The 25,379-nt window shown below is 44.1% G+C and overlaps 2 protein-coding genes across 5 annotated transcripts in view; one reads left to right on the top strand and one right to left on the bottom strand.

Annotated features, from left to right (window-relative positions):
• Nucleotides 1–4,764, top strand: part of TSPAN11 (tetraspanin 11) — a 193,238-nt gene extending 188,474 nt beyond the window's left edge. The window contains exon 9 of one of the 2 annotated variants that reach the window (XM_075120765.1): nucleotides 3,919–4,764. In XM_075120765.1, the coding sequence (XP_074976866.1) occupies nucleotides 3,919–3,966 (48 nt within the window). In that variant the 3' untranslated portion in view covers nucleotides 3,967–4,764. The other variant, XM_075120769.1, reaches the window with a different exon arrangement.
• An 8,772-nt stretch (nucleotides 4,765–13,536) lies between these two features.
• TSPAN9 (tetraspanin 9) overlaps nucleotides 13,537–25,379 on the bottom strand; it is a 269,639-nt gene continuing 257,796 nt past the window's right edge. For all 3 annotated transcript variants that reach the window (XM_048823394.2, XM_048823385.2, XM_048823374.2), the window contains 5 exons: nucleotides 24,634–24,708; nucleotides 24,098–24,199; nucleotides 23,282–23,413; nucleotides 23,113–23,196; nucleotides 13,537–20,546 (listed from right to left, as the gene is read on the bottom strand). In XM_048823394.2, coding sequence (XP_048679351.1) covers nucleotides 20,475–20,546; nucleotides 23,113–23,196; nucleotides 23,282–23,413; nucleotides 24,098–24,199; nucleotides 24,634–24,708 — 465 coding nt within the window. In that variant the 3' untranslated portion in view covers nucleotides 13,537–20,474. The remainder of the gene's footprint in view (nucleotides 20,547–23,112; nucleotides 23,197–23,281; nucleotides 23,414–24,097; nucleotides 24,200–24,633; nucleotides 24,709–25,379) is intronic.

Below are 25,379 nucleotides of genomic sequence, written 5' to 3'. Positions count from 1 at the left end.
TACCTGCTGTCCGTGGGGAAATAACCCCCAAAAGTTCATAGTGTCTATTTTCCAAGCCCCATGTCCCAACTTCTGACCACTGTGGTCTGGTAGCTTTCCTATGTGCTTGATTTCATTTCCATGCTCAGCTTTTCAGGGCGAGGACCATATTTTTTTTATTTACCAAACCACCACATGCACTATATAAATAATTAGCAAATATAGTCTGATAGCACCAAAAATAGCTGACATCCCTGAGGCCGCACTGCAGAAATTTTGAGTCACTGTGAGACCATGTTGGATGGCATTTCGCCTGTGACTTTCAGTAAGGCTGCTACACAGTGATGAGCTGCCAAAAACTTAACAACCTCTTCCCTCCTCACCCCACGAGGGGGTCGTTGCCCATCCCCGCCTCCCAGGACTCCTGCCCCGTCCAATGTCCCACGTTCCTTGACAGCCCCCCTCCCCCCGGACCCCTGCCCCATCCACCCCCTCTCCTGTCCCCTGACTACCCCCAGAACCGGGCAGGAGGGTCTCGTGGGCTACCGTAGTGGGTTCCCACCCCACCCCGCCCCTAAGAGCCAGAGGGACCTGCTGGGGAGCGAGGTGGGGAGTCCCGGCGGTGCTTACCTGGGGCGGCTCCCAGGAAGCATCCGGCAGGTCCCTCTAGCTCCTAGGGGCGGGGGAGCATAGCTAGGTGGGGATCAGGGGGAGCGGCCACTCCCCCACTGATCACATCAAAAGTGGCACCTTAGGCACTGACTCCGTGGGTGCTCCAGGGCTGGAGCACCCACGGGGAAAATTTGGTGGGTGCAGAGCACCCACCGGCACCTCCCCACCCCATCCCTGGCCCCAGCTCACCTCACCTTCACCTCCTCCCCTGAACCCACTGCCCCGCTCTGCTTCTCCGCGCGTCCCCCCTCCCGCTTCCCGCGAATCAGCTGTTCGCGCAGGAAGCCTGGGAGGGCTGAGAAGCAGGCGGCAGCAGCAAGCTGGGGCGGGGAGCGGTTCCCATGCGTGCCCCCCAGGTTACCTGCTGCAGCGCGGGCGGCCCTCCTCGCGCCCCCTCTCCCCAGCTCACCTCCGCCTCCCTGGGTCTGAGCGCGAACCCGCCACTTGCTTCTCAGCCCCCCCCCCCCCCCAGCTTCCCGCGCGAACAGCTCATTCTACTTAAGGCGCCACTTTTGGCTGGTTAAATTTAGAAGCCCTTTTAGAACCGGTTGTTCCACGAGGGACAACCGGTTCTAAAGGGGCTTCTAAATTTAACAACCGGTTCCAGCGAACTGGTGCGAACCGGCTCCAGCTCACCACTGCTGCTACAGCAGATAGTTGAGCAGTGGGGGGGGGAGGTGTTTTTTTAAAACGAGTTTTTCCCCCAAGTTTCAATTTTAAGTTATGAAAACGCCGAGCCTCCAAGGCAGCCAAACCAAACAATTAACTGTGGCTGGAAAAGTGGAGCAGAGTGAGTCACTAACCCCTCCATCCCCAGAGACAAAAACACAACCTGGATTTATACGGACAAAAACGTCTCGGCTTGCTCTCTCCCTTTTGAAGCTTACCTTGCGCTGAGGTGCGTCGGCGGGGGCAGTCAGACAAACACATGACCTGCTGCTGGGGTTGATCTGTAGCCAGGTGTAAAAATTCATCTGTTTCTTTAAAAAGTAATACGGGATCATTACTATTTTGCCAGTTAGCACGTAGCAACAGCCACTCATCATTACCTGCCGGCAAAGCTGCTGCTGTTTAGAGAGGATAAAGTGTTAGCAAGCAAATGGGAACACCTACCATCCAGGCCCTGATCCTGGTCATGTGATGACCTCTCTCTTGGCCAAAACCAAGGATTGAGACGCGGCCCTGGACAGCTAAAAGTGTAAGCGTCTATAGCTTGCGCTCAAGAGCCAGGCTCGCCAGGCAGAGCTGTAGCAGAGTCACATCCCCGGTGGATCAGACGCAGATGGGAACGCAGAACATCCTGATCCGTGTGTGGGGGGCGGGGTGTGGCACTGTGGGGGTACACGCGGTCTGCCTCCACAGTGCAGCTGGCGGCACTGGGGCTTCATCCATACCAAACTGCCTTTGCAGCATAGACCCCATTGTATGGTTATAGCAACAGGCCACACAGATACCGGTGGCAGCATGGTGGTGGGGTATGCAGGCACTGGAAGATATAATGGCAGAACCCCTGGTATGGACACCTGCCTACAATTGCAGTGTAACAGGTGATAGCACTTTTAGAGCATCTTTCAGAGGAAAGATAGAGGCTTAATAATAAAAGTTAGACAAACTTACTTCATAGTCTTTTACATAGGAATTACCCGACCAGCCCAGCCCAGCAGTCGATCTAGTGCAGTTTCCTGTCTCAGACAGTGTTCAGATGCTTCAGAGCAATGTCCAGGCACTATGATGCGTTGGGGCTCAACTCAGGCCATTAAGGGGCTGTGTCACTATGTTGCCCTGCAACTCTGTGTGCCTTAAATGCTATGCCACTGTGGCTCACAGCCGTGGCACCAGCAGCCAGCAGACGCACATGCAGGTCACACCCTGGCTTCCACCACCATGTTCCCTTTTCAGAATGACCCCCAACACCCTCCTAGTCCCAGATTGCCTCCAAAACCATCTGCCCAGTCGTGTCCAGCCCTCTCAATGAACAGTTATTAAGTTTGCTGCGCCCTTAAAGAGACACCACCCTGCAGCTTTCGCAGCTCTGGGTGAGTCGCCAGCAGTGAGGAGTGAACTTCGGACCTGAAAGCAGTCGCCTCTGGTGCCTGAGCTAAAAGATCCTTCTCTGTTAGCCTAGCCTCCAGCAGCCTCATCAACATTTTGTGACTCACTCACCACTAGAGGGCGACAGAGCACCACAGTGAGTGCGTGAAATCTCAGAGTGGCCAGTCATGATAACCCTGCCCATAGGGGAAGTTTCTGCCTAACTCCCTGTGGTTGGGATGATACAATCATTATAGGGGCACTGCCAGCTCCTCAGCATAGCTCAGAACACGTAAATCAGCATAGCTCATCTGAAGTCAATGGAGCTGCTCTGGTTTACACCAGTCAAGGATCTGGCCTATGCTGTAAACAAACATTGCGTTATTTGTATTACGAATAGCACCTAAGCTCCCTTCTGGCCTTAGTATCTGTGAATCCCCCGGTTCATTCACTTCCTTCATGGGCCATGGGGGGAACAGGTCTGCCTGCATTGCCCTCAGCATGCTCAGAACACTTTCACCTCTCCACGGAAACAACAATCACTGTAATCAAATCTCATGCTTCATGACTTCAGCAAGTCACATGCAGGGGATAGGAAAATATGTTTTCCCCTGATGCACAGCTGGTCAGAAGACGTATTCTGGGTTGTCCACAGCTGGAGTCAGGACATCAGATGGGCTGGACCAGTGCTCTGAGGGGTATCCAGATATTTCTGAGTGCACACATCATAATGCCATAAAGACCAACCCAATCCTCATGGGCAGTGTTATGTGAGTCTTACAGTTCGGGTAGCCACAATATCCTTATTCATGTGTTGCCCCATTTCTTAGCTGGGGCCTCTGAAGTTACATTTCATATACCAGCACATGACCATGAATGGCAAGAAGATGGGGAGAAAGGTTACCAACTGTTAACCCAAATACTACAGGATATTTTGCTATCCTGTTACTAGGGTGTCAGGGTAAACTGATGTTAGCAAAGCCTTCTCTTCCCCTTAGGCACAAGTGGCCCAGATGATGGACTAAGTGGTTGTGTGAGACTGCTCACTGGTAGGGGGGACCTTAACCAGATTCATTCTGACCATCCCAGTAGCAGCCCTTCATCCTAAAAATATTACTGAATGCTCCAACCTCGATGAACACTTGGCATTGTACCTTTCAGAGTCCGGTATAAGCACACCCCAACAAACTGTTGATTGGTGGATGCTGAATGCTCTCAACCCTTGATGTCTTGCAGCCTTCCTGGTGTTTCTCCTTGGACTCTCCCCAGTGGTTTGCCTGCTGAGGAGCTGTGCTGAGGATGTCCACTTGGATAATGACCACAGGAGTTCTGTTGGATTTCTGTTGGAAATATTGTTTTATCTTTCAAATCTCTTCTCTTCAAGAACAAATTTGACCCACAGCAAATAGCCAAAGGATCATAAGGGAAGTTTTACAATGTTTTATAGAAAGCCCAGCTAACACACTGTGGAAGTAACAATTTTTATGACAATTTGAGATGGTGTCTCATTGGAAATATAAATTTGTTAATTTTATCAACATATGATCCTGTTCCAGAGATATTACAGTATGTTAACTTAACTCCATACAGGTAATGAAGGACTCTCCCTCAGTGCACCTGTGGCCAAAGGAAATGATCTCTTTTTAAATATGTGTGCTACATATACCGGGACAAAGCAGATTTTATTAAGTGTCATGTTTTGTCACAATAAATGATCTAAAATACCCAGGTTCCTAAGTAAATCATCAAAATTATTATATTTGTATTATTATACACATCTGTACAGGAAAAATGGCAATATTTTCTATTCTTTTAACTGAGAAAGAGTATGTGACCCATAAGGAGAGTATCAAAACACGTATGCACAAATAAAATTAAAATTGTATATGAAACTTTAGCAGCTGAATTTCCTAGATTTAGAGCCCTTAATGTTGCATTCCTGTAGATTTTCTTTGTAATATTAATGTAACATCATTCTAGCACCCATTGTATCATACATTTTTAATCATGCAGCTATCTCCAGATGATTTTTATTAGCAAAAGTATATCTATCTATATAAATAAAGTATATTCTAAACTACACAGTACTGTAGAGGGTTGTTGATTTTTTAACATAGCTATTGCTTTTATGGAACACTTAAATGCATTTTTAATTGATTTCACACAAAGCACCTAGCATGTGTCTACTCCTGTTCACTGAATGGAATATTGTAGATAGTGTTTGGTATTGGAGAAGATGACAGGTGGAATTTAAACAAAAATTCCTGATTGTTTTCGCTGCATTATGAAAATGTGGTCCATTTGACAGTCCAAGAAGGAACCTTCTCTTGGAGGGGTACAGTGAAGATGCAAGTGCTGTGATGAGAGGGGAATAGATAGCTAGGTAGAATCATGTTTATGTTTACCTGTGTCTTCTATCTTTCTGGACCTGGAACTGCAGGTGCCGGTGGACAGGACAATGGGACATAGAGAGGATCTCCATGATAGTCGCCCATTTTGAGATCCATTATGAGCAAGCTACTGTTTCCTTCGATGATGCTCCAAATCAGCATTGTGCAAGATTTTCACTGCAACTATGTTCGTCTGTGTTACACCCGATCAGGGGGATAATGTATGGACATTCAGTAAACAACACACAGTCAATTTTTGTGACTGACAACTGGAGGAGTAAGACACCTAGGTTGAGCTCTTCAACCTTGCTTCAGACCCTTTACGCTGAGGAAAAGGAATGGAGCAGCATGAAGGGGTCCTAAAACCCCCAGCTGCAGCTGGGGAAGGATTCCCTGGGCACAGACACTGCCTTAAGGTCTGCCTTCCAAAGACCCCCTCACAATCCTTAACATAGGGAGCATGCTGAAGGACATGCCAGAGGTAGGGACACAACACACAGCGCTGTGGTGATTCTGAGCAGTGCTGCAGCCCATAACCCAAGAAGGCTGTTGTGTAAGTTACATGGGGGACAGCCCAAAATCAGAAGCATGGAGAGATGGCTTAAAGCCACCTTAGCACCACCTGCAGACCTTGGCTGTGAGTTCTGTGCTGCACTTCTAGAGACACAGCCTAGAATCTCACCTCTTGTTCCAAGGTCACATGCTTAAAGTATGATCCTTCTAGGAAATGGGATATGTAAAAATGGCACCTTCTCACACACCACCTCCTTGGCAGCAGCCTCCAGTATTGACAGTTGTGTTTGCTTCCTGACTTAACACAACTACTTTATAAGAGCTGCAGAGCCATGAGATCATTACCAGAACCTGTTCCAGCTCACACATCATCAACAGAATTATTAAGTAAGTTCCAGATGCCGACGCTGTAGTGCAGGTGATGTGTGCCCAACTTGAGTCTCAGATTCCTGTTGAACATTGCAGGGCTGGCAGCTAGATAAACATCTTTTTTTCTTTTCTAGTAAACTGTGCACAAATACACAGTGACAAACCAGTGACATCTTTACAGAGTCACTTTTCAGAGTAAAACCCACTATAGAGTCCCATATCCTGGACTAATTATATTATGGGGTGAACACATCAATTAGGTTCTAAAACTGGGAACAGTGGCAAATTTGGAAGCCCATCACACAGCGAGGTCAATGTTACAGAAAACAGTATGAGCGGGAAGTGTCAATGATTTCCCTTGTGTTCCTCACACATGAATGTAGCAGTGAGATACAGGCCTACGTGCCAGGGTGGAAAAGAAGGAAAAATACTATCGTTTTGTTTTTTTAAAGGCGGCAACTGGTTAACTGAAACATGGTGCGTTGTAGGGCACAGAGTAAAGCATATTTGTTTTCAAAGCCCTTTGGTTAACCATCAAAACCAGACGTTTCTGGAACAATGAAAAAAACCCACCAAAGACGAATGAACAAAACAATTGTCTTGAAATCATGCCACTAACCTGATTGAACCAAATGTGATTATAAATGTCCATAATATTACAACAAGAGAATATAGCTCTAGAACAGGCGTACAAAACCATCTTCTTCCTCAGCAGGCCCCAAAGTGCAGTCAATCGGCCAAGCCCAGAGACATACTCTTGCGGACAAGAAGAAAGTTGAGCAACGGTAGGGTTTAACTACAAGTGGGGGGAAAAAAGTAGCTTCTTTGCATCCACCAAAGAGAAGTCACAGCCTCAAGATCCTGGCAAGTTGCCGATATGCCCTTCCAGATCCTATTGTTTGGCACTCTCAGAACACTGGATATTTTGTCAGATTTGTTGACATCACTAACATGCTTTATAAATTGGGCAACAAATCCACATTTGTCTACCCTTTGGATGTTCATCTTGCCTTTTAAGATGATGTCAGGGAAAGGGGCTGTAGATGTTTGTGTTTTGCTTTTTATTATTATTATTAGAGAGACAAGGTGGGTGGTGAGACAGACAAGCTTTCACAGAGCTCTTCTTCAGGTCTGGGAATATTACTCTGTGTGTCACAGCTAAATATAAGGTGGAACAGATGGTTTAGCATAAGCAGTTAACACATATTCTTTCTAAGAGCCCATTCAAGGTGAAGTGGCCGATTATACCTCTGTAGTCCTAGGACAAAAAAGAGGGGGATAGTGGGTTACAGATTGTTGTAATAAGCCATAAATCCAGTGTGTCTATCCAGTCCATGATTTTTAGTGTCTAGAAAAGTTATGAATTTAAGCTCCCAGGCTCATCTATTGAAAGTGTTCTGCAGGTTTCCTTTGAGGATGAGGACTTTGAGGTCAGATATAGAGTGATCACTTTGTGAAAAGCGTTCACCATAGGTGATATGGTATTTCTGTCTTTTATGATTTTTCTGGTTGAGTTTATTCAAGAGCATAGTGATTATCTCGTTTCACCCACATACTTGTTACTGGGGCATTTACTGGACTGGATGAGGTACACCACATGTAGTGATAGGCATGTATAGGACTCATGGATCTTGAAAGGTATGTTGCTGATGGGGGGGGGCATTGATCATCACAGCAGTGGCGGTATGTCTATAGGTTTTGCATCTGTTGTTATGGCAGGGTCTGGTGCTACATTCAGTTGGTGTGTCCTGGTCTGTGGTGAGCTTGCTTTTGATGATGAGTTTGGGGGGGGGGGGTGTTTGAAGGCCAGAAGAGGGGGTTCAGGAAAGATTTCTTTCAGGATATGGTCCCCATCAAGTATGTGTTGTCATTGTTTAATGATACCCTGTATGGGTTCCAGAGTGACGTGGTTGGTGACAACTAGGATGTATAGTTGGAGGGTATTTTTTTTCCTGTATTGAAGTAGATTCTCTCGAGGTATTTGGGTGACCCATTCCATGATGCAATCTACTTTTCTGGTGCAGTGTCCTTATTTAGTAAAGGTGAAGCTGAAGTTTTAAAGTGTGTTAAGGTGTATATCCTGGACTTTCTCCTTGGAGCATATGCTGTGGCATCTGAGTGCCTGGCTGTAGGCAACAGATTTCTTGGTATGTTTGGGGCGGTTGCTGGATCTGTGAAGGTAAGCGTGGAGATCCATGGGTTTCTTGTACGTAGCTGTTTGTAGGGTTCCATTATTGAAGCTGATTATGGTGTCCAGGAAGTTGATGGTGTTGGAATGTTCTACAGAGAATTTGATGGATGGGTGATGGTGGTTGAAGTTGTGGTGATATTCTATGAGCGAGTTTAGGTCGTCCATCCAGAGGATGAAATCATCATCAATGTATCTCAGGCATACCACTGGTTTTATGGTGCACTTGGCCAGAAATTCTTCCTCAAGGTCGCTCGTGAAGAGGTTGGCATATTGGGGAGGCATCCGAGTACCTATGGCTGTTCCCATGGTTTGGACAACGTGTTTGTTGTTGAATGTGAAATTGTTTTGGGTGAGGATGAAATGGATGAGTTTGGCGATGTGTTTGGGGTGGATATTTGAAGTACGCAAGCAGTGCCATCATTGTGAGGGATGTTGGTGTAGAGGCAGGTGACAACATCCATCATGATAAGGATGGTGCTCTGAGGAAGGTTGTTAGTGTTGCAGAGTTTCTGGAGGAAGTAGGTTGTGTCCTAGAGGAAGCTGACCCCTTGTGTGGTGAATGGTTTTGATGATGATTTCTATGAGTCCTGATATTCATAGAAACCATCATCAAAACACTCATCACAAAAGCACCAGCTTCCTCCAGGACAATCATACATTTCTTATCAAAGATTAAGATTTAAGGATAGTGGAAACCGCAAAGTTATATATAAAATAAAATCATAACATGCTTTCTAGAGATTAAACTTCATTTAGCAGGCTGACAGTTTATCTACAGAAGGTTACCTCACCTCAAATGTCTTTTGCAGCATTTCAACCAAGCCTAACTGAGATCCTGTTTTCATGAATGTAAACTCATTGTCCATTTACTTCCTCAGGTGCAGGATAAAGGGATGTCTCCTTGCCTTCTTCTTAAATCCCTGGAGTTCACAGTCTTTGTGCATGGTCAGGCTAACCCCCATGGCTTGCTTTTGCCTCTGTGCTCCTTTCCTGTTGACTCCCTATGTAAATGGGGCTTCCATTGTGTTGGGATACAATGCTTAATCTACCAGGCTGACATCCTTTGTCAAAACTCGTTTGTCAGCTCTGCCTTGGACACAGATTTTAAAACATATTTTCAGTACATAGACACATCTCCTTAAATATCATCCATGCAGACATCTCACAATGATTAGAGACCTCACATGACATCATTTATGGATAAATACTACACCAGGGATGTGTGAGTGAGTTTGTCAGGCCTGTTAGGAGGTACTGTTACAGAACAGTGAACCCTCTGCCATATGGTACAAATGGACCTCTGTGTCACACTGCTCCATTAACCAGCTTGTAAATTGGATGCAAATGTAGCCCTCATTCAGGTTAATGACCGTTTACCCTGTTACCATTATTCCGTCAGTATCCATTCTCTATCCTGGTTTAAGGGATATAAAGAACAGATATGCCTTGAATGATTAATAATTATGGATTCCTGTTGGTTCTCAATAAAATTAGAAAAAACTATCCACCTTTATCCCAAAATATTATCCATCTAAGAAAAGACAATAAGAAAAGAAGTACTTGTGGCACCTTAGAGACTAATAAATTTATTTGAGCATAAGCTTTCGTGAGCTACAGCTCACTTCATCGGATGCAGAGACTAACAAATTTATTTGAGCATAAGCTTTCGTGAGCTACAGCTCACTTCATCAGATGCATTCAGTCACTGAATGCATCTGATGAAGTGAGCTGTAGCTCACGAAAGCTTATGCTCAAATAAATTTATTAGTCTCTAAGGTGCCACAAGTACTCCTTTTCTTTTTGCGAATACAGACTAACACGGCTGCTACTCTGAAATAAGAAAATGGTTCACATCAGGTGAGACACTTTGTCTAAGGACTCACAGATCAGCCAAGGTCGGGAATTCCTCTCCTCAAGAATAGAAACTAAAATGGCTAATGAGAGTATTGTTAATCACCTAGGCAAGAATCTCTCCAAATTTACATATGCATAAAACCTCTTTTTCCCCTCCAACCTAGCTAAAAAGAGCTCCAAGTTACCAAGCAAGGGTCACACCCTGCTTTCCTGTGCAGTGTTTTCACCCCAAAGTATAAACTATACATTATTCACCGTATGTTTGATTTATAAGGAAAACAATCTCTTTCACCTACAATTAGACTCTGTACATTTATTTGCCTTGTGAGTCAAATCTACGTCCTTCTGCATGTGAAAAATGCCTCTTGTCCTACTGCTGTGTGCAGTGTAGTTGTAGCCGTGTCAGCCCTGGGATATTACAGAGACAGGGTGGGTGAGGTAATAGCTATTATTGGCCCAACTTCTGCTGGTGAGAGAGACAAGCTTTCAAGTCAACCAGCACTCTTCTTCAGGTCTCCTGTAGACCTCTGTGTGATCTGTGGGCTCGAAAGCTTGTCTCTCTCACCAACAGAAGTGAGTCCAATAAAACAGTGGTTCTCCACCGGGGCTCCCGGCCCCCCGAGCCCTTTCAAGGGGGCCGCGGAGCACTGCAGCTGAAACCCAGAGCCCGAGCCCTAGCGCCCCCCACAGGGCTGAAGCCAGGAGGCACAGGGCTGAGTCCTGGAGCCCCAAGCCCTGGTGTTCCCTGTGGGGCAGAAGACCTGAGCCCGTCGGCAGAATTGGGGTCATGGAGGGCATTGCCCCCAACCCAAACTGCAGCACAAGAGCACGGCAGTCCCGGGAGTCAGCTCCGCACTCTCCTCCCCACCCCCTCCCCACCCAGGTCGGAGGTGGGAAGCCAGAGACAAGCAGTGCAGGGCAGCTGCTGCTCTGGCTGGTGCCTTGCGTTCCCTCATCTCCTGCTGGTGCCCTGGGTTGAAGCTGCTCCTCAGCTCCCAGTCCCCTTTGCTCCCACAGAGGCAGCCAATAAGAGCCCCCCAGGTGGGGAGAGCTCCATGGCTGGCAGACCACTCCAGGAACAGGGACCACAGGGGTGCCTTCCCAGCACACAGCCCCTAATACCCCTCTTCCTACACCCTGAGGCTACACCCTCCCTGCACACAGCCCCTAGTTATGTCCTCCCTGCACCCTGAGCTACCCTCTGCCCACACACAGCCCCTAGCTACCCCCTCCCTGCACCCTGAGCTACCCTCTCCAGGCACACAGCCCCTAGCTACACCCACCCTGCACCCTGAGCTACCCCCTCCCTGCATACAGCCACTAGCTACGCCCTCCCTGCACCCTGAGCTACCCTGTCTGCACACAGCCCCTAGCTACACCCACCCTGCACCCTGAGCTACCCCCTCCCTGCATACAGCCACTAGCTACGCCCTCCCTGCACCCTGAGCTACCCTGTCTGCACACAGCCCCTAGCTACGCCCTCCCTGCACCCTGAGCTACCCCCTGCCCACACACACCTCCTAGCCACCCCCTCCCTGCACCCACAGCTACCCCCTGTGTGCTCACAGCCCCAGCTACCCCCTCCCTGCACTCTATGAGCTGTTTTCAAGCTTTTTGAGCTAAGTCCCTGACCTTTGAGTTATCATTTTTGGTTGCCCCCCCAACCCAGACAGGCTGGGTGGCCTGCTGAGGTGAGTCAAGGGGTGGAGGTGGCACTCCCTCCCTGGTCCCTACCATGCATATGTGGTTCAAGCCCCACTGGCCCCTGCCCCCCGAAAATAGAAGTCAAACTACGCCTCTGCTTGAGGGCCATGCCCCAAACCCCCCACCCCTGCTGGGCCCTGGAGTTTTTATAGCATGTCGAGGGCGGCCTCAGAGAGAAAAAGATTGAGAACCCTTGCAATAAAAGATATTACCTCCCCCACCTTGTCTCTCTTGTCCTATTGTAAGTCCTAAATAAGGCAAAATGCATGTGTACAATCAAAGAGCGTATGGAATATGTCCATCAAATTTAGAAGGGTATAAGGATTTTTTGTTTGTTTGTTTTTATCACAAATAATTGTTGCGCTCTAGAAGTAATGGAAATTGTGTGGTATAAGGAAGGAGAAATGTTAAAAGATATAAACCAGAGTATAACTCGGGCTAAGTAAGAGAAATTGCTTAAAAGAGGGGATCCTAACTGATAATCGGGGCTAATCATGAAACACAATCCTTGAAATGAATCCAACTTAAAAAGCCTCCGATAAGAAATGGATTGAAGACGTTTGTTTTACACCAACGCCATCTAGTGGATACCAGTGAAAGGAGCAAAGAAACGGAAAGCTAAAACCTAAGCACTCACTTGGCATGTGTACAGTGGGAATAAGAGGGTTGCCCCCTCCTACAAGCCCTGAAACCAGAGTCACCATATGCTCGGGAGAGTTGACTGAACCTAACACAAGAAGCTGCAGAATCCCCAGGGCAACCAATGCCTGGAGCTATAAAATCTAAGTGGCACCTTGGCAAATTCATAAATTGACCGTCTTTCACTCTTACAAGGGTTATATCTTCAAGGGAGAGTCTTCACTTGTAGGAATCAATCCCTGCACACTACTGCCACATTCTCAGGAAATCCCTCACACTCGTATATTAGCTGCTCACAATGGCTGCTTGTCAGGTTTCAGAGCAGTAGCCGTGTTAGTCTGTATCAGCAAAAATAAGGAGGAGTCCTTGTGGCACCTTAGAGACTAACAAATTTATGCCCAAATAAATTTGTTAGTCTCTAAGGTGCCATAATGGCTTCTTGTGTATCTCAGCTCCACTGCCCAGTGATCAACATTGCCTCAACTGCCCCAAACCTATATAGCCAAACGCCACACATTTTCCAAAGAACCATACGTTCTCAGCCCCTCTGCCAATGATGCTGGCTTTGATGCCCTATTCATCTCCTGCTCCAGTGCCCATCTCCAGGCCTATGTGAGGAATACCCATGGCATCTCAATTAGCCAAGTGACCACCCGCCTCTCACTGAAGTCCCCCCTCAAAGACTCACTTCTTCAGTAATGCCCAAAAAGAGGAGAGCCAAACCACGCAGGGAAAAACCTTCTGACTTGCAGTGTGTCCTCAATTCTCAGTTTCTGTTAGACAGTAAAGCTTTCTGAGGCAGGGACTATCTTCCTTCTGCACCTTGTGTAGCCCCAACCACATTACCAGGGCTTTACAAGTAACACCACAGAATGTAGGTACTGCTGGCACACAATCCTAGGAACTCTCTTTTATTTTCAATTACCCTTTTAAACCCAGCATTATTTGTACTCTTGTTCAGATCACTCCCTGTGGAGTAATACTGTCACCTTCTCTCTTCACCGCTCCTCTTCTCTGTTCATTTGTTATAACAGAACGTTTGTAGGAAATAGAGCATTGATACATCAGGGAATCTCAGTGACCCCATCTGTTAAAATACAGACATGTCTCTTGGCTTACTTTTAACAACTGGAGCTGCTAATTTTTTTTGGCGGGGGGGGCAGGTGAGGGGAATAAAGGTCAAACATACATCCCTTTTCTTATGTCCTTTATTTTCATATGTAATACTAATACAAAATAATTTGTACAAAGGCTAAAGTAGGTATTGCATAGAAGGAACACCGGTGTGAACGTAACCTGGATGGAATGGCACATTAGGTTCTAACAGCTACCACGCATACAAATGTTCTGGGTCTGCAAGTGTATTTCTGGTATAAAAATATCTCCATGTTTTAAACAAGAGCTAAGTGACGAAGCCAACAAATTAAGTTTAAAAGGAAATTATTTCAGGACACTAATTGTGCCTTATTGCATTCTGCTTCCCGCCAATTCCCTTTTACACACAGACCACATTGCCAGAAATATATTTGTTGGGAAAATGTCCTTTTTCTCCTTGCTATCTTTATTCCAATAAACCACTGCATCTTGGATGCAATACAAATGATATGCTTAGTTTGTCTAAAGGTGTGGTATCAAAAATACTGGGTGGATGAGTTATATTACACTCCACTTGTGACTTTCAAATGCGCTTTTTGGCATATTATTCTCCTACAGATACAATGTCGGAACTCGAGTCACTCAATGCAACATGCACAAGATAAAACCCCAAAGGCAATGGAAGTTCACTTGTGTATAATTGTGACTTGATGTTAATACCGACTATTCAGCCTACCAATGGACAAAGAGTGCACTTTATTTCCACCGCCGCTATCAGTGTTGGGCAATGTCACCAAATGTTATCAAACTGATACTTGGTTTTAGGTGCTAAAGGCACCTGCATGTCTATTTGGTGTATCATCATCAGTTCCTCAGCCCCCTCCTCTCTCCCCTTTACCACAGCCACAACTAGGGAGCTGTCCATCACTTAGGCAACTAATTTTTCAGTGATTTCCAAGACCCACCTACCCTTGCAACACTTTGTAACGCTGAGACAAACACTCAAAATTAAGGACTCATCCACCCCAAATGAGTTCCGTGGTTTATGGGCAGCCCCTAACTGTGAAGTACTGATCCTCCCCCCTCCCTCCTTAGCCAAGACCCTATTACAAGTATTTCCCTAAGCCTCCCACAGTTTTGCCCTAGCCCTGGAAAACACCCTCCCGGCAGCCAATTCCCTGCCTCTGTCCCTCCCAGTGTCCCCATTTCTCTCTAACTCCGTGAAGGTACTAACTCTTATTCTGACAGAATTCATTCCAGGACAACCCTTCCTTCCCAGTTTGACAGTCAAAACAACTGGCATTGGGGAAGCAAATCAAGTGGGAATCTTGTGCTGGGGTACTTGTTCCAGGCAATAGTCTCAACCTGTTCCTGCTTCCCCAGTACCAGAAACTCTGCACAGCCTCCTAGCACTACAGTCCCCTGAGGGTGTTTACACTACAGTGAAAAACCCATAGCTGGCCTGTGCCAGGTGACTCAGGTTTGTGGTTCTTGGGCAGCGGGGCTGCTTCATTACAGTATACACTTCTGGGGGGCTCGGACTGGAATCTGCGCTCTAGGACTCTGCGAGGTGGGAGGGTCCCAGAGCTTGGGCTCCAGCCTGAGCTACATTGCACTGAAAGAGCCCTGTAGCCCGAGCCAGGCAATCCCGAGTTGGCTGGCCCGGGCCAGGAGCAGGTGTCTAGTTGCTGTGTAGACATACCGTTAGTAACCCCACAAGCCTTAAAAAACTGGCATTTCTAAAAGTGGAACTGGTTAAGTCGCTACGGGTACAAGCAGAGATCAGCAATAAAGCAAAGATCAGAATTCAGTGCGTGCGGACATAGAGAAGTAAACCTGGCCAATTGTGCATGTACACTAGCAAACAAAAGTGCACACAGGCTCCTGAGAGTATGGCACCGAAATACATTTCCTTGACTACATAAGAAATTATTGGGGAGTGAGTTATTTTTTAATTCTCTTACAGCGATGTCAACTACAGCAGAGTGGACTAAACGCCTTTAAGCACCTCTGGTTTGTATGTTAAGCCAACCTTTTAACAATGAATTCTTACTGTTTCCAGGAGACTGTCCTCACAGACGATGTATATTGGGCCAAATGGGCATCCCTGCACATGGATACTTTAGGGCAGGGGTTGGCAACCTTTGGCACATGGCCCATCAGGGTAATCCCCTGGTGGGCTGCGAGACATTTTGTTTACATTGACCATCCGCAGGCACAGCGCCCCCCCCTCCCCCCCGCAGCTCCCGGTGGCCGCGGTTCGCCATTCCTGGCCAATCAGAGCTGCAGGTAGCAGCGGCCAGCGCGTCCCTGCTTTAGGGTGACCACTGCAAAAACAAACGAACCAACGATCTTGTCCCCTTTCTTGATTTTTTATGAGATATAAAGGAGGACTGAAAGGTTTTGAATGAAACATAAAAACCATTAGAAATTCAGGTCTGGTCTCAGCTGGAAGACTCTCCAGTAACTGAAGGACATCACAAGAGCCAAAGGAGTAAAGGCTGAGCAGTTGAGAGGGGAAGGGATATTTAGTGAGCCTTCTTAAAACATTCTTTTGTATGTAACTCCAATCACTAAGTAAAATTCTGGAGAAAGATTACCCAAGACCCCCAACAAGACCTCCAGAAAAATATGGAATTTAATTTCCTGATACTTGCAAAGTAAAAAGCAGGGGGCAAAACAGGGGAACATCCCCCACGTCCAGAAAAAGAACATCAAAAAGTATTTGGCCCTTCTTTATAAAAGCAAAAGGGAGTCCAAGCCCAAATTCCCTTTCTCCCCCAAACATACCCTTTGGCGGGTCACTTATTTTTAACCTCTCCCGAGTGCCTTATAGTACACAATTTGGAACCATTTCTTGTCAAGTGAAACATGAAGCGATCAGAAATCTCATCAATGGCAGGGCTCTCTGGTCACTTTCTTTAAATTTGCTCCCAACAGCTGCTTTGAGAGCTCCTGTAGCAGTTGCTTTAAACATGTAATTTCAGGGCACTTACTCTGCTACAGTCAACAGTTAAAGATTTGGCAATGCCATGCCAGAAAACTGTCTGACTTAACTTTTAGAAGTATTTTGTTTCATTCTTCTGACACTTGGAGTCTGAGGTACCGGGCACCGTCAACTACCCTTGAAGTCAATGAAACTAAGAACGCGTAGCATCTCACAACTTAGCACCCTGCAAAATCAGACCTGTAGCTGAATCTCTGAACCTTAGCCACCTACCCTCAGTCTTGTGAGCTCCCTATTTCCCCGGTTTTCTGAAGTAGCCACTGTAACTAATTGTGGAAATAAAATGCACTCTGGCCTTGTTTTTTTAATTAGGAATACAGGTAAACATAAATGGCCAGACTGAGGAAAACAGCCCTGGTTTCTGGACATTATGCACCCAGGATTTGAAAGCCACATGCTTGGAAGTGTAAGCAGTTACCTGTCGTAAAGAAAAAGCCCTTTTCCCTCTTGACAGTTCTGACACTGCTACCAAATTAAATATGGACACTCTCTACTGCTATAAGTCTTACCTGCCTCTCTGAAATCCAAAAATGTATCAATCAGATTAAGCTCCTCTACAGTTTAAGCTTATTTATAAAAACTTGGGTGCAAAAAGCACAACAAAATATCATGTATGCAAAATTCTAAAATGACACTTTAAAAAGAAACAAAACTTTGATACAGTTGAACTGAGCTTCAATGATATATATATATGTGCATATATAAATACAAATCAACATTTGTATACACTTAAAATACTTTTACTCAGTATCAGTTTTTATTTAAAAACATGCTAAAAATGTGTAGTTAAATAATCAAAGCAATGTTTTGGAAAAATGCACAGACAGCCATCCACCAATGCAAGCAAAAAAGTGCATTTTTAAACAAGATTGCTATCCCTTTCACTGAACAGTTAAAGGACAATTAGCATCTTCTCTGATATATACCAACAAATACAATCTAATGATATTTTTTATGGCTGGCTTTTGTCACCTTAAGAACAGTATTGCTTTTTCTTTGTTTTCAAAACACAGGTTTTCCTGTTATATGGTTTGATATTCAGCTACTGTACTATAATGCTAATTGTTTATTTAATTTGCTTAATTCCCTTCCCATAGTCAGCTAAAGCGAGACTTGACAATACTGTTTGTGTAATTATCTCTGTTAATACTGTACTTAAAATGCTAAAAGAATTCATGAAAAAAGAATTTTCAATACCTATCTTGCTATCAGGTCATAAAACATAACTGAGCAGTCTACAAAAAATAAGTTTTAAGGGAAGGCAAAATAGCTTTAGTTTTCCACTATGTATTCTGCCTTCATGGTTACTTGTATAAATGCATTTTGATTTCTTTTTTTTTTTTCCTTTCTTTTTTTTTTTTTTTTTTTTTTTTTACAAAAACCAATCACAGATTAAAATTTAAGATTTCAGCAGGTACCACTGTGCGACTTTAGAAGGATCTAGCATCCTGGTCTTGCTTATTTTTCCACCCTTCTGTATTTATGTCTGAGAGAGAAAACATTGGTATTTTAGAAGAGAAAGCAAAATAACCCTACCATAAAAGATAAAGAAGTAGAACTGTGGATTAAAGATATACATTTTTTAAAATGCAAAAATTCAAAACTTGTCATTTTTTTGGAAACTTTGGAGACTATCTTACACATAGCAGCAAATATGCTCAGTGCCAGAGCTCCCATTCTTGACACAGAATGTCTCAAATGGAGCTCAGACACACATGGTCCCAATTTTCGTTACAATTAAAGTCAACCAGTTTTTGTCTTTATTTTCCCCCTCCTCGTTCCTCAAGTCTTTAAAAGGAAATATGAATGTCGCATCAGTCACCAATATGGCCAGTGGAAGAATAACTAAAGGGTATATGCAACCAAACAGCTATTTAGGAAGAACGGATTGTATTATCCTGCACCAATAATATGTGCGTTAGACCCAACTTTTTCAACCTTGAGTGTCTAAAGTTAGGAGCCTAATTCTATATTCTAGGCATGTAAATATGTGGCCTGATCTTCAAAGAGGCTGAGCCCCTGCAGTGCCACTGACTTCTATGCAAACCGTAGGTAGGTGCTCAACCACTCTGAAAGTTAGCTAAATAAGTGACCTGCCTAAATATCAATTTAGATGCCTTTTGGTAGGCATCCAAGTTTGAAAATGGTGGACTAGATTCTCAGGGCCTGATTCTCACTTACATTAACACCCCTTTACATCACTCTCTGTAAAGGGTCCTTAACGTTGGCATAAAGTACATTTACACTCACTTCAAGGCCCCTTTACACGGCTGGAGAGGTGTAAAGGTGCTTTGGGTAAATGAGACTAAGGACCTCAAATTTGTAAGCATCACTGCACTACTTTGATAGCAGATGATAAACATCTGTCCACTTCGACAGCTATCTGGGCCCAGCGGGTAATAAACTAGCTTTGAAATATATTTTAAAATTACCACTAAGTTTTATAGTAAACTTCTGACTCAAATAACACCAGAGTGTCCACAAAATGACTGAAGTTTCATTTTCATTCATACTTTCCTTCGTGAAGCAGCAAAATGTAAGAAAGACCTCTGCCAAAAAAATATAACCAAAAACGTCAAGCAGGGGCCACTATGAAAGAAGCAGCATTCAAACTAGAGAGGAATATGTTCAAGTTTTCTAGCAGGAATGTCGGTAGAAATGTGTGTTGTAATGAGTTCTGAACTATCATGTAGTACGTCTGACTTGGAAAACAGAAGACAAAAGTCAACACTGTATGTGCAAAGATACAAACAGGTTCTGAGCACCTATTTGGAAACTGATTTCAGAGTGAAAACGTAAATCACGCCTTTCCCACTCTCCTGGGACATACGGCACACCATTCCCCACTTGCCTTTAACCAGCTTTATACCTCTGTGGTTGTTCCAAAGCTACCTCGCCAGCCTGCCAAAACTGCAACCATTGTCAAGTAAACTCCTGTAAGGAAAGCTGACAATGAGCTGACTGTGCTCCCCTTATGTTGTACAGCACCATGTGCAATAAGCCATCCCACTGAAATCAATGGGACTACTTATAGAGTAAACTACTACTCAATGGGCCAGAGAGTGAGCCCCTTCCTGGCACTGGTGATACACTTACTCACACTGAATAGTATCATGCTAAAAGTAGTCCCATTTAATGGGCCTACCTGAGGCATAAGGTGCTACTCATTGTGGATAAAGGCATCACAATCTAGCCCATTGAGAGTAAGGGGTTCACCATTTAGCCTAGTGAGAGTAAGGGCAACCCAATCTGGCCCTAAAGAAATGAGCCACCTGATTGAAAGGCCTGTCATCAATATGGTAAGGGTACAAACCCACGGTAGCTCAGAAGATGCAGTTAAATGTAGCCTCCCTAGGGACTTTAGAACAGTCATGTCTTTATTTCCACCTTTTAAACTAATGATAAAATTGTGTCCTTCAAAGATAGCACAGTGGTTCCTGGATTAAAATATGACAGATGCAAAACAAAACAGTAAGAAGTTACAAATCAGGCGACTAAATTCTAAGGTATCTCCATAATAAAAAAGTATACACCATAAGGTACAAAAAGCTGCAAGTGAGCAGCTCTGATTCCTAGGGTTCTCAGTCTGAGTGGCTTTCCCAAGTCTTCCAGTATGTCAGACATGAGCAGTTTGAGACTTATCAGAAGACTTCAAAGAAGTCTCTCTAGAAGTTAAACACACATCTGTCATGTTATCCTTGCATGTCTAACACCAATTAGTAGAGCAAAGCATTTTCTTAAATAAAGTTAGGGAAAAGTTTAATAGCAGATCTATGAATTAGCGTAGAAAACTGATTTGCTTTTATTATTTTTCCTTTTCTTCTTTGGCAAATAAATGGCAAATGCAAAACAGAACCAAAAAAGTAAGTCAAGTAGCAAGTTGTGCTAGTAATCAGTCAAGTAATGATGACGTAGATTGATCGTTGGGATGAATGCCCTCAGCAGAGCAAAGCTTGATTTTTCTTTTCCGTTGTTTTGCCTTTTTTTAATGGCAAGACAGAAGTGTAGATGCAGTTAACATTTTGAAGATTTAGGCATCATATTTTTTACCAGTCCTATGAATCTGGTGGAAGAGTGTCATGGAGAAGGCCATGCCAAGTATCTGAAAGAAAGCAAATATTATGGGCTAACTATAGTAACACCTTCAAAACTACATTGATGGTATTTTATCTGAGGGTGCCTGAATTTTTTGACACCCAACACTAATAAAATTCCTCCAGCCAAGATTTTCAGCAGTGATTAGTGATTTTGGGTGCCCAACATCAGACCTTTAAAGGGGCCTGGCATTCAGAGGGCAGGTGATCAGAATTTGCTGAAAATATATCCCCCTTTAAGGTGCCTCAAGCTGGGTTTCCATAAATCACTAGTCACTTTTGAACATCTTGTCCTATAGGTGTGCCACATTGCAGGTTAGCATCAGAAAATCAAAAGAACAGCAAGAAAATCATCAGAGCTCCAACATACAACAAACACAACTGAACAGTAAGAGAGAAACAGTATTAGTCCTATTCTCTTTTTGAAGATGCAAAAAAAACCCATCAGGCCTGGCTCATTTCTTTTATTGGAGCCTGTTTGGTCGCTTCTGAATTATTCTTGATCCATATGACTGACAAGTACAGGGGTTGTCATAAAAAATCCATAATTGCAACAGATTACAGAGTTACCAAAGAGCCACGTTCTGCACAGCATACAATGGGTTTGCACACAGGGTAGCTTATGATCAAATTTGGCCTAAAGTTATATGCTATAAAGTGTAAGGGAAAAATCATGCCATCTCAGATAGCATGCTGTGGTTAAAATCAGGGTAATAGCTGGTTTGATTTAAGTGTCAACCACTGCAGTAGTGATAATGCAACAAAACACTGAACTTTCAGTTGAATACTCCAACTCATCAGGAGAGTTGTTCTCTACCTGTTCTTATTTGCGAAGACTAGGAAAGCTGGCCTATCTGATGGGATTGTGAGGCTTTGTTCCTTGATATCTGAGGTTACTCTAAGTATTTCCCACCTTAAGTCACAAAATATTGCGACACTCCTTGGATCTCTAGCAAGGTGCTCAAAGTCTTCGATAGCTCTGACAACACCTAACCATTGTAAGAGTCATGAAAGAAACTGAAATCGTTTCCAGAATCTTCTTTGTCACACAAGGTGCCATGAAGGCACAAAACTGCTGTCCTTTTAAAAGCACATCTCTCATTCTTCAGTTACTAGACAATAGGGCAGAGCAGGCAGGTTGTTGCTTTTTTTCCAAAGCACAGAAGTTACCCTAAAAACCTACTGAAGTTAATGGAGAGTTAGCTCTTTTTTGTAGGTCTTTTAAAAACTAACCTGTAGAATTCAATCACCATAATTTCGTTTTATGTTCTATAACATGGTTTTATGGCTATAAAAAGCAGATTAATTCTCTAATTAAATTCTACAGGACTTTTCCCCTATGTGTTTAAGTAAAATAAACATTTTTAAAGTGTGCTAATTTCACAAGTGGCAGACATGAGTGAATCTCTATGGATGGCCACCATTTTGAATTCAGTGTTCTTCACTGCCACTTATAAGTGAGCCTTGAATGTCAACGTGCACATAACTAGATTGTCACTGGACATCATCATTTTCAAAACAGAGACAAAGTAACCTGTCCTCATTTAGAGGCAGATAAACAGCCCCGTTTGGCTTAAAGCTTGAAAAAGAAACCTGAATTGCTAACAAAATTAGGTCACTTAGAAGCAGCTGGACCAATTTTGTCCTCAAAATGTAGGAAAAATATTTTGTCCCAGTTTAAGACCAAATATGGGTAGTTTCCAGCTATCCCGCCATCTAGGTCTTTTTATGGTGTCTGAGTGCCAACTGGGTCAAAATTAGGAGGGTTGGAAATCAGAGTTAATCATGCAGTGCCATTTTAACAGCACTAACAGTGGTGCTATAATAATTATTTTGCATCTGAAAGCATGAGTTCTGCCAGAAGAACAATTATAGCTATTCATGCCCTTAATGGCAGAGTACATGAAAGGATGAAAAATGCCAGTTCTCACTATTCCCCAAAATCAAATATATCATTTGATTCAACAAAATGAAGAATTAGGGAATACTTCCTGATTTCATCTAACAGGAAGGATAAATCCACTGAAACTCCAGGGTCCAGCAAAACTGTAAGCTAAGTTCCAGATTCTAAGTCAGGGGTGGGCAAACTTTTTGGCCCGAGGGCCACATCAAGGTTCCAAAACTGTATGGAGGGCCAGGTAGGGAAGGCTGTGCCTCCCCAAACAGCCTGGCCCCCGCCCCCTATCTTCCCCCTCCCACTTCCCACCCCCTGACTGCCCCCCTCAGAACCCCCGACCCATCAACCCCCCCATGCTCTTTGTCCCCTGACCGCCCTCTCCCAGGACCCCCCGCCCCTAACTGCCCCTCCGGGACCCCACCCCCTATCCAACCCCCCCGCTCCCTATCCCGACTGCCCTGACCCCTATCCACACCCCCACCCCCTGACAGGGCCCCCGGGACTTCCACACCTATCCAACTGCCCCCCGTTCCCCATCCTCTGTTCTAAGCTCTCAAATTCAAACAGGGACCCTGGCTACTTGGTATAAGTAGCCAAGCAACACCTTTTGGCATGATAAAGATAACTATAATAGTAGTAAGTTGGGGCTATATGTAAGAGTATAGTATCATCAATACCTGCATTATGAGGATACACATCCCAACTGTCCCGAGAACGTGCTTATTATCCTCAAACCACATTTTAACTTTCTCGTAACAACCCTGAAAGAGAAAAAAGACTCTAAGTCTTGCCTATTTCATGTGTGCACTTAAAAAAACCAAACAAGTTAAACTGAGCAAGCATTACCGTTTTCCACACTAAATCAGTAGAATTCTTTCCACAATCTTGGGAATTTTCCATACAGCATCGGTCTGGGACGATGTCTTCCCCCAGGACAGAGAACCAATCAGTATAATCAGTAACCCCACAGCAATGCATCTACAGGCAAAGTAGACAAAGGATCATAAACAGTCTTCACCAACAAACTTTTTAAGAAGTGTAACTTCTCTAAACCCGCTGTTGGTTTCTTCACATATACACCTCATATTTTGCCCTTCAATACCACCTCTCACCTGGAGATCACAAAAAGTATCCGCAAACATTTAATGCATCTCACAAATAGCCCTGTGTGGAAAATAAGTTTTATTATATCCATTTGGAGACACACAAACCAAGACACTGGAACCTGTGACCACTAAGCCAATGGTGTACCTGGGAATGGAAGCCAGAAGTCCTGAACTCTAAAATCCCTGCTCTAACCACTAGAAAACACTCTGCCAACCAAAACCTCATCTGCAACCACTTTCACTTAAACCCAGAGTCTTTGCTACTTTCAGATCCCAGGTGGCCTTTCAGGGTTGTGATTGTAACCCTAACACATCAACTCCTTTTCTTCCCTTATCTTTCGATACAGATCATAACCTCTAGCAGTATTTCTGTCACACAGCTAGTCCCAATGGATCTCATGAGGAGCATCTTACTTTTGCACAGCACCTTTCATCCCAAAGAATGGCCAAGGCACTTTATGAATGTAAAGTGATACACAAATATTTGACTGTGACTCAAGCCACGTACTTGCCAGTTATGGGATGAGACAGAGAATAAATAAAGAAAATGGGTTACCTCTGCCTGAATGATATTCCATGCGTTCTTCAGCCCCACGTTATTTTCTGTATTGTAAAGCTTAAGACCTTCTTTCAAATCCTTCTTTGCATTCTCATTGACCTATTTCCCATCAAAAAACAAAACACAAGCAGCACTGGTTAAAGGGCAGTATCCCACATGTAGACTTGTAAACATACACTGCCTTTGCCACCCTGGGGTGCACATTTTGACAGATCTCTCACCTGCAGTCAACTGTGGAGACTGCAGGCCTATGAGGGAGGGGCAAAATGGAGGTCCCAGCTTTTGGTTTCAGTTGGAAACTGCAAAACTCAACCATTCTGCGTCAACCCACACAGAGAATCCTTCCACCTTAACCACTCATTACTCTCAGCCAACATGCGGAGGGGCACACATAAAAATGAAGATCACAAGGTTAAAACAATTTCCATTGAGAAGAGTAAGAAGAATCTAAGTATCTTTGTTTAGCAAAAGTAAACAAAAACCAGCTTAGCTGCCAGAACTGATAAACTAATCTACGGGGTATATTTGCTTACCTTGTCCATATAAACAAAGAACAAAATGAGTAATATCAGCTCTGCCAGGAGAATTATCAGCAAAATGATGAAAAACTAGAACAAAGAGAAACAAAACATGTATACACACTTCCTGAATAAAGAACAAGTTCAAGCATGCTAGACAAGGGCCAGTGGCCTTGACAAACCAGCTTTAAAACATAATTTCTCCAGTGCAATACAGACAGGAGGTGTTACAGGAAACGCATGAGAATCCCAAATATTTCATGTGAAAATCACGATGGTTGAGAGGACTGCTCTCAGCTATTTTCCCTACACAGAACTTTTTTATGCAGCATATATTTCACATCATTTTTCCACTGATAAATTATCCCTTCCATAATCTAGCCATCCATCTGTTATCCATTTGGGTACCCACAAAACTCATCATTTCACAGAACTTCATGAGCATTTTAAACATTACTTAGTAGGCAAATGATATTCAGTACATATATATACATATATACATATATTTTATAGTCTGGGATAGTTTGCAATTCAAATCCCAGGAACATATCCCCCTTTACTCCCCTACCTCTTACCAACCTGCAGCAAAATTTACAGATTAGATTTCAAATTACAAAAGTATATTAATGTTATTATTATTCTCCATAACTTCTGCACTATTGTATTTTCTTTTTCCCAGCCTAAGCTTTCACTAGACTGGGGTTCTAGCCTAGCTGCTGTTCTCCCACTTCCAAGTGTAAGGGCTGATCTACACTAAAGCT

The sequence above is a fragment of the Caretta caretta genome, chromosome 1 (genome assembly GCF_965140235.1).
Source record: "Caretta caretta isolate rCarCar2 chromosome 1, rCarCar1.hap1, whole genome shotgun sequence".
NCBI lineage: Eukaryota > Metazoa > Chordata > Testudines > Cheloniidae > Caretta > Caretta caretta.
This window is presented reverse-complemented; position numbering and strand designations above follow the sequence as displayed.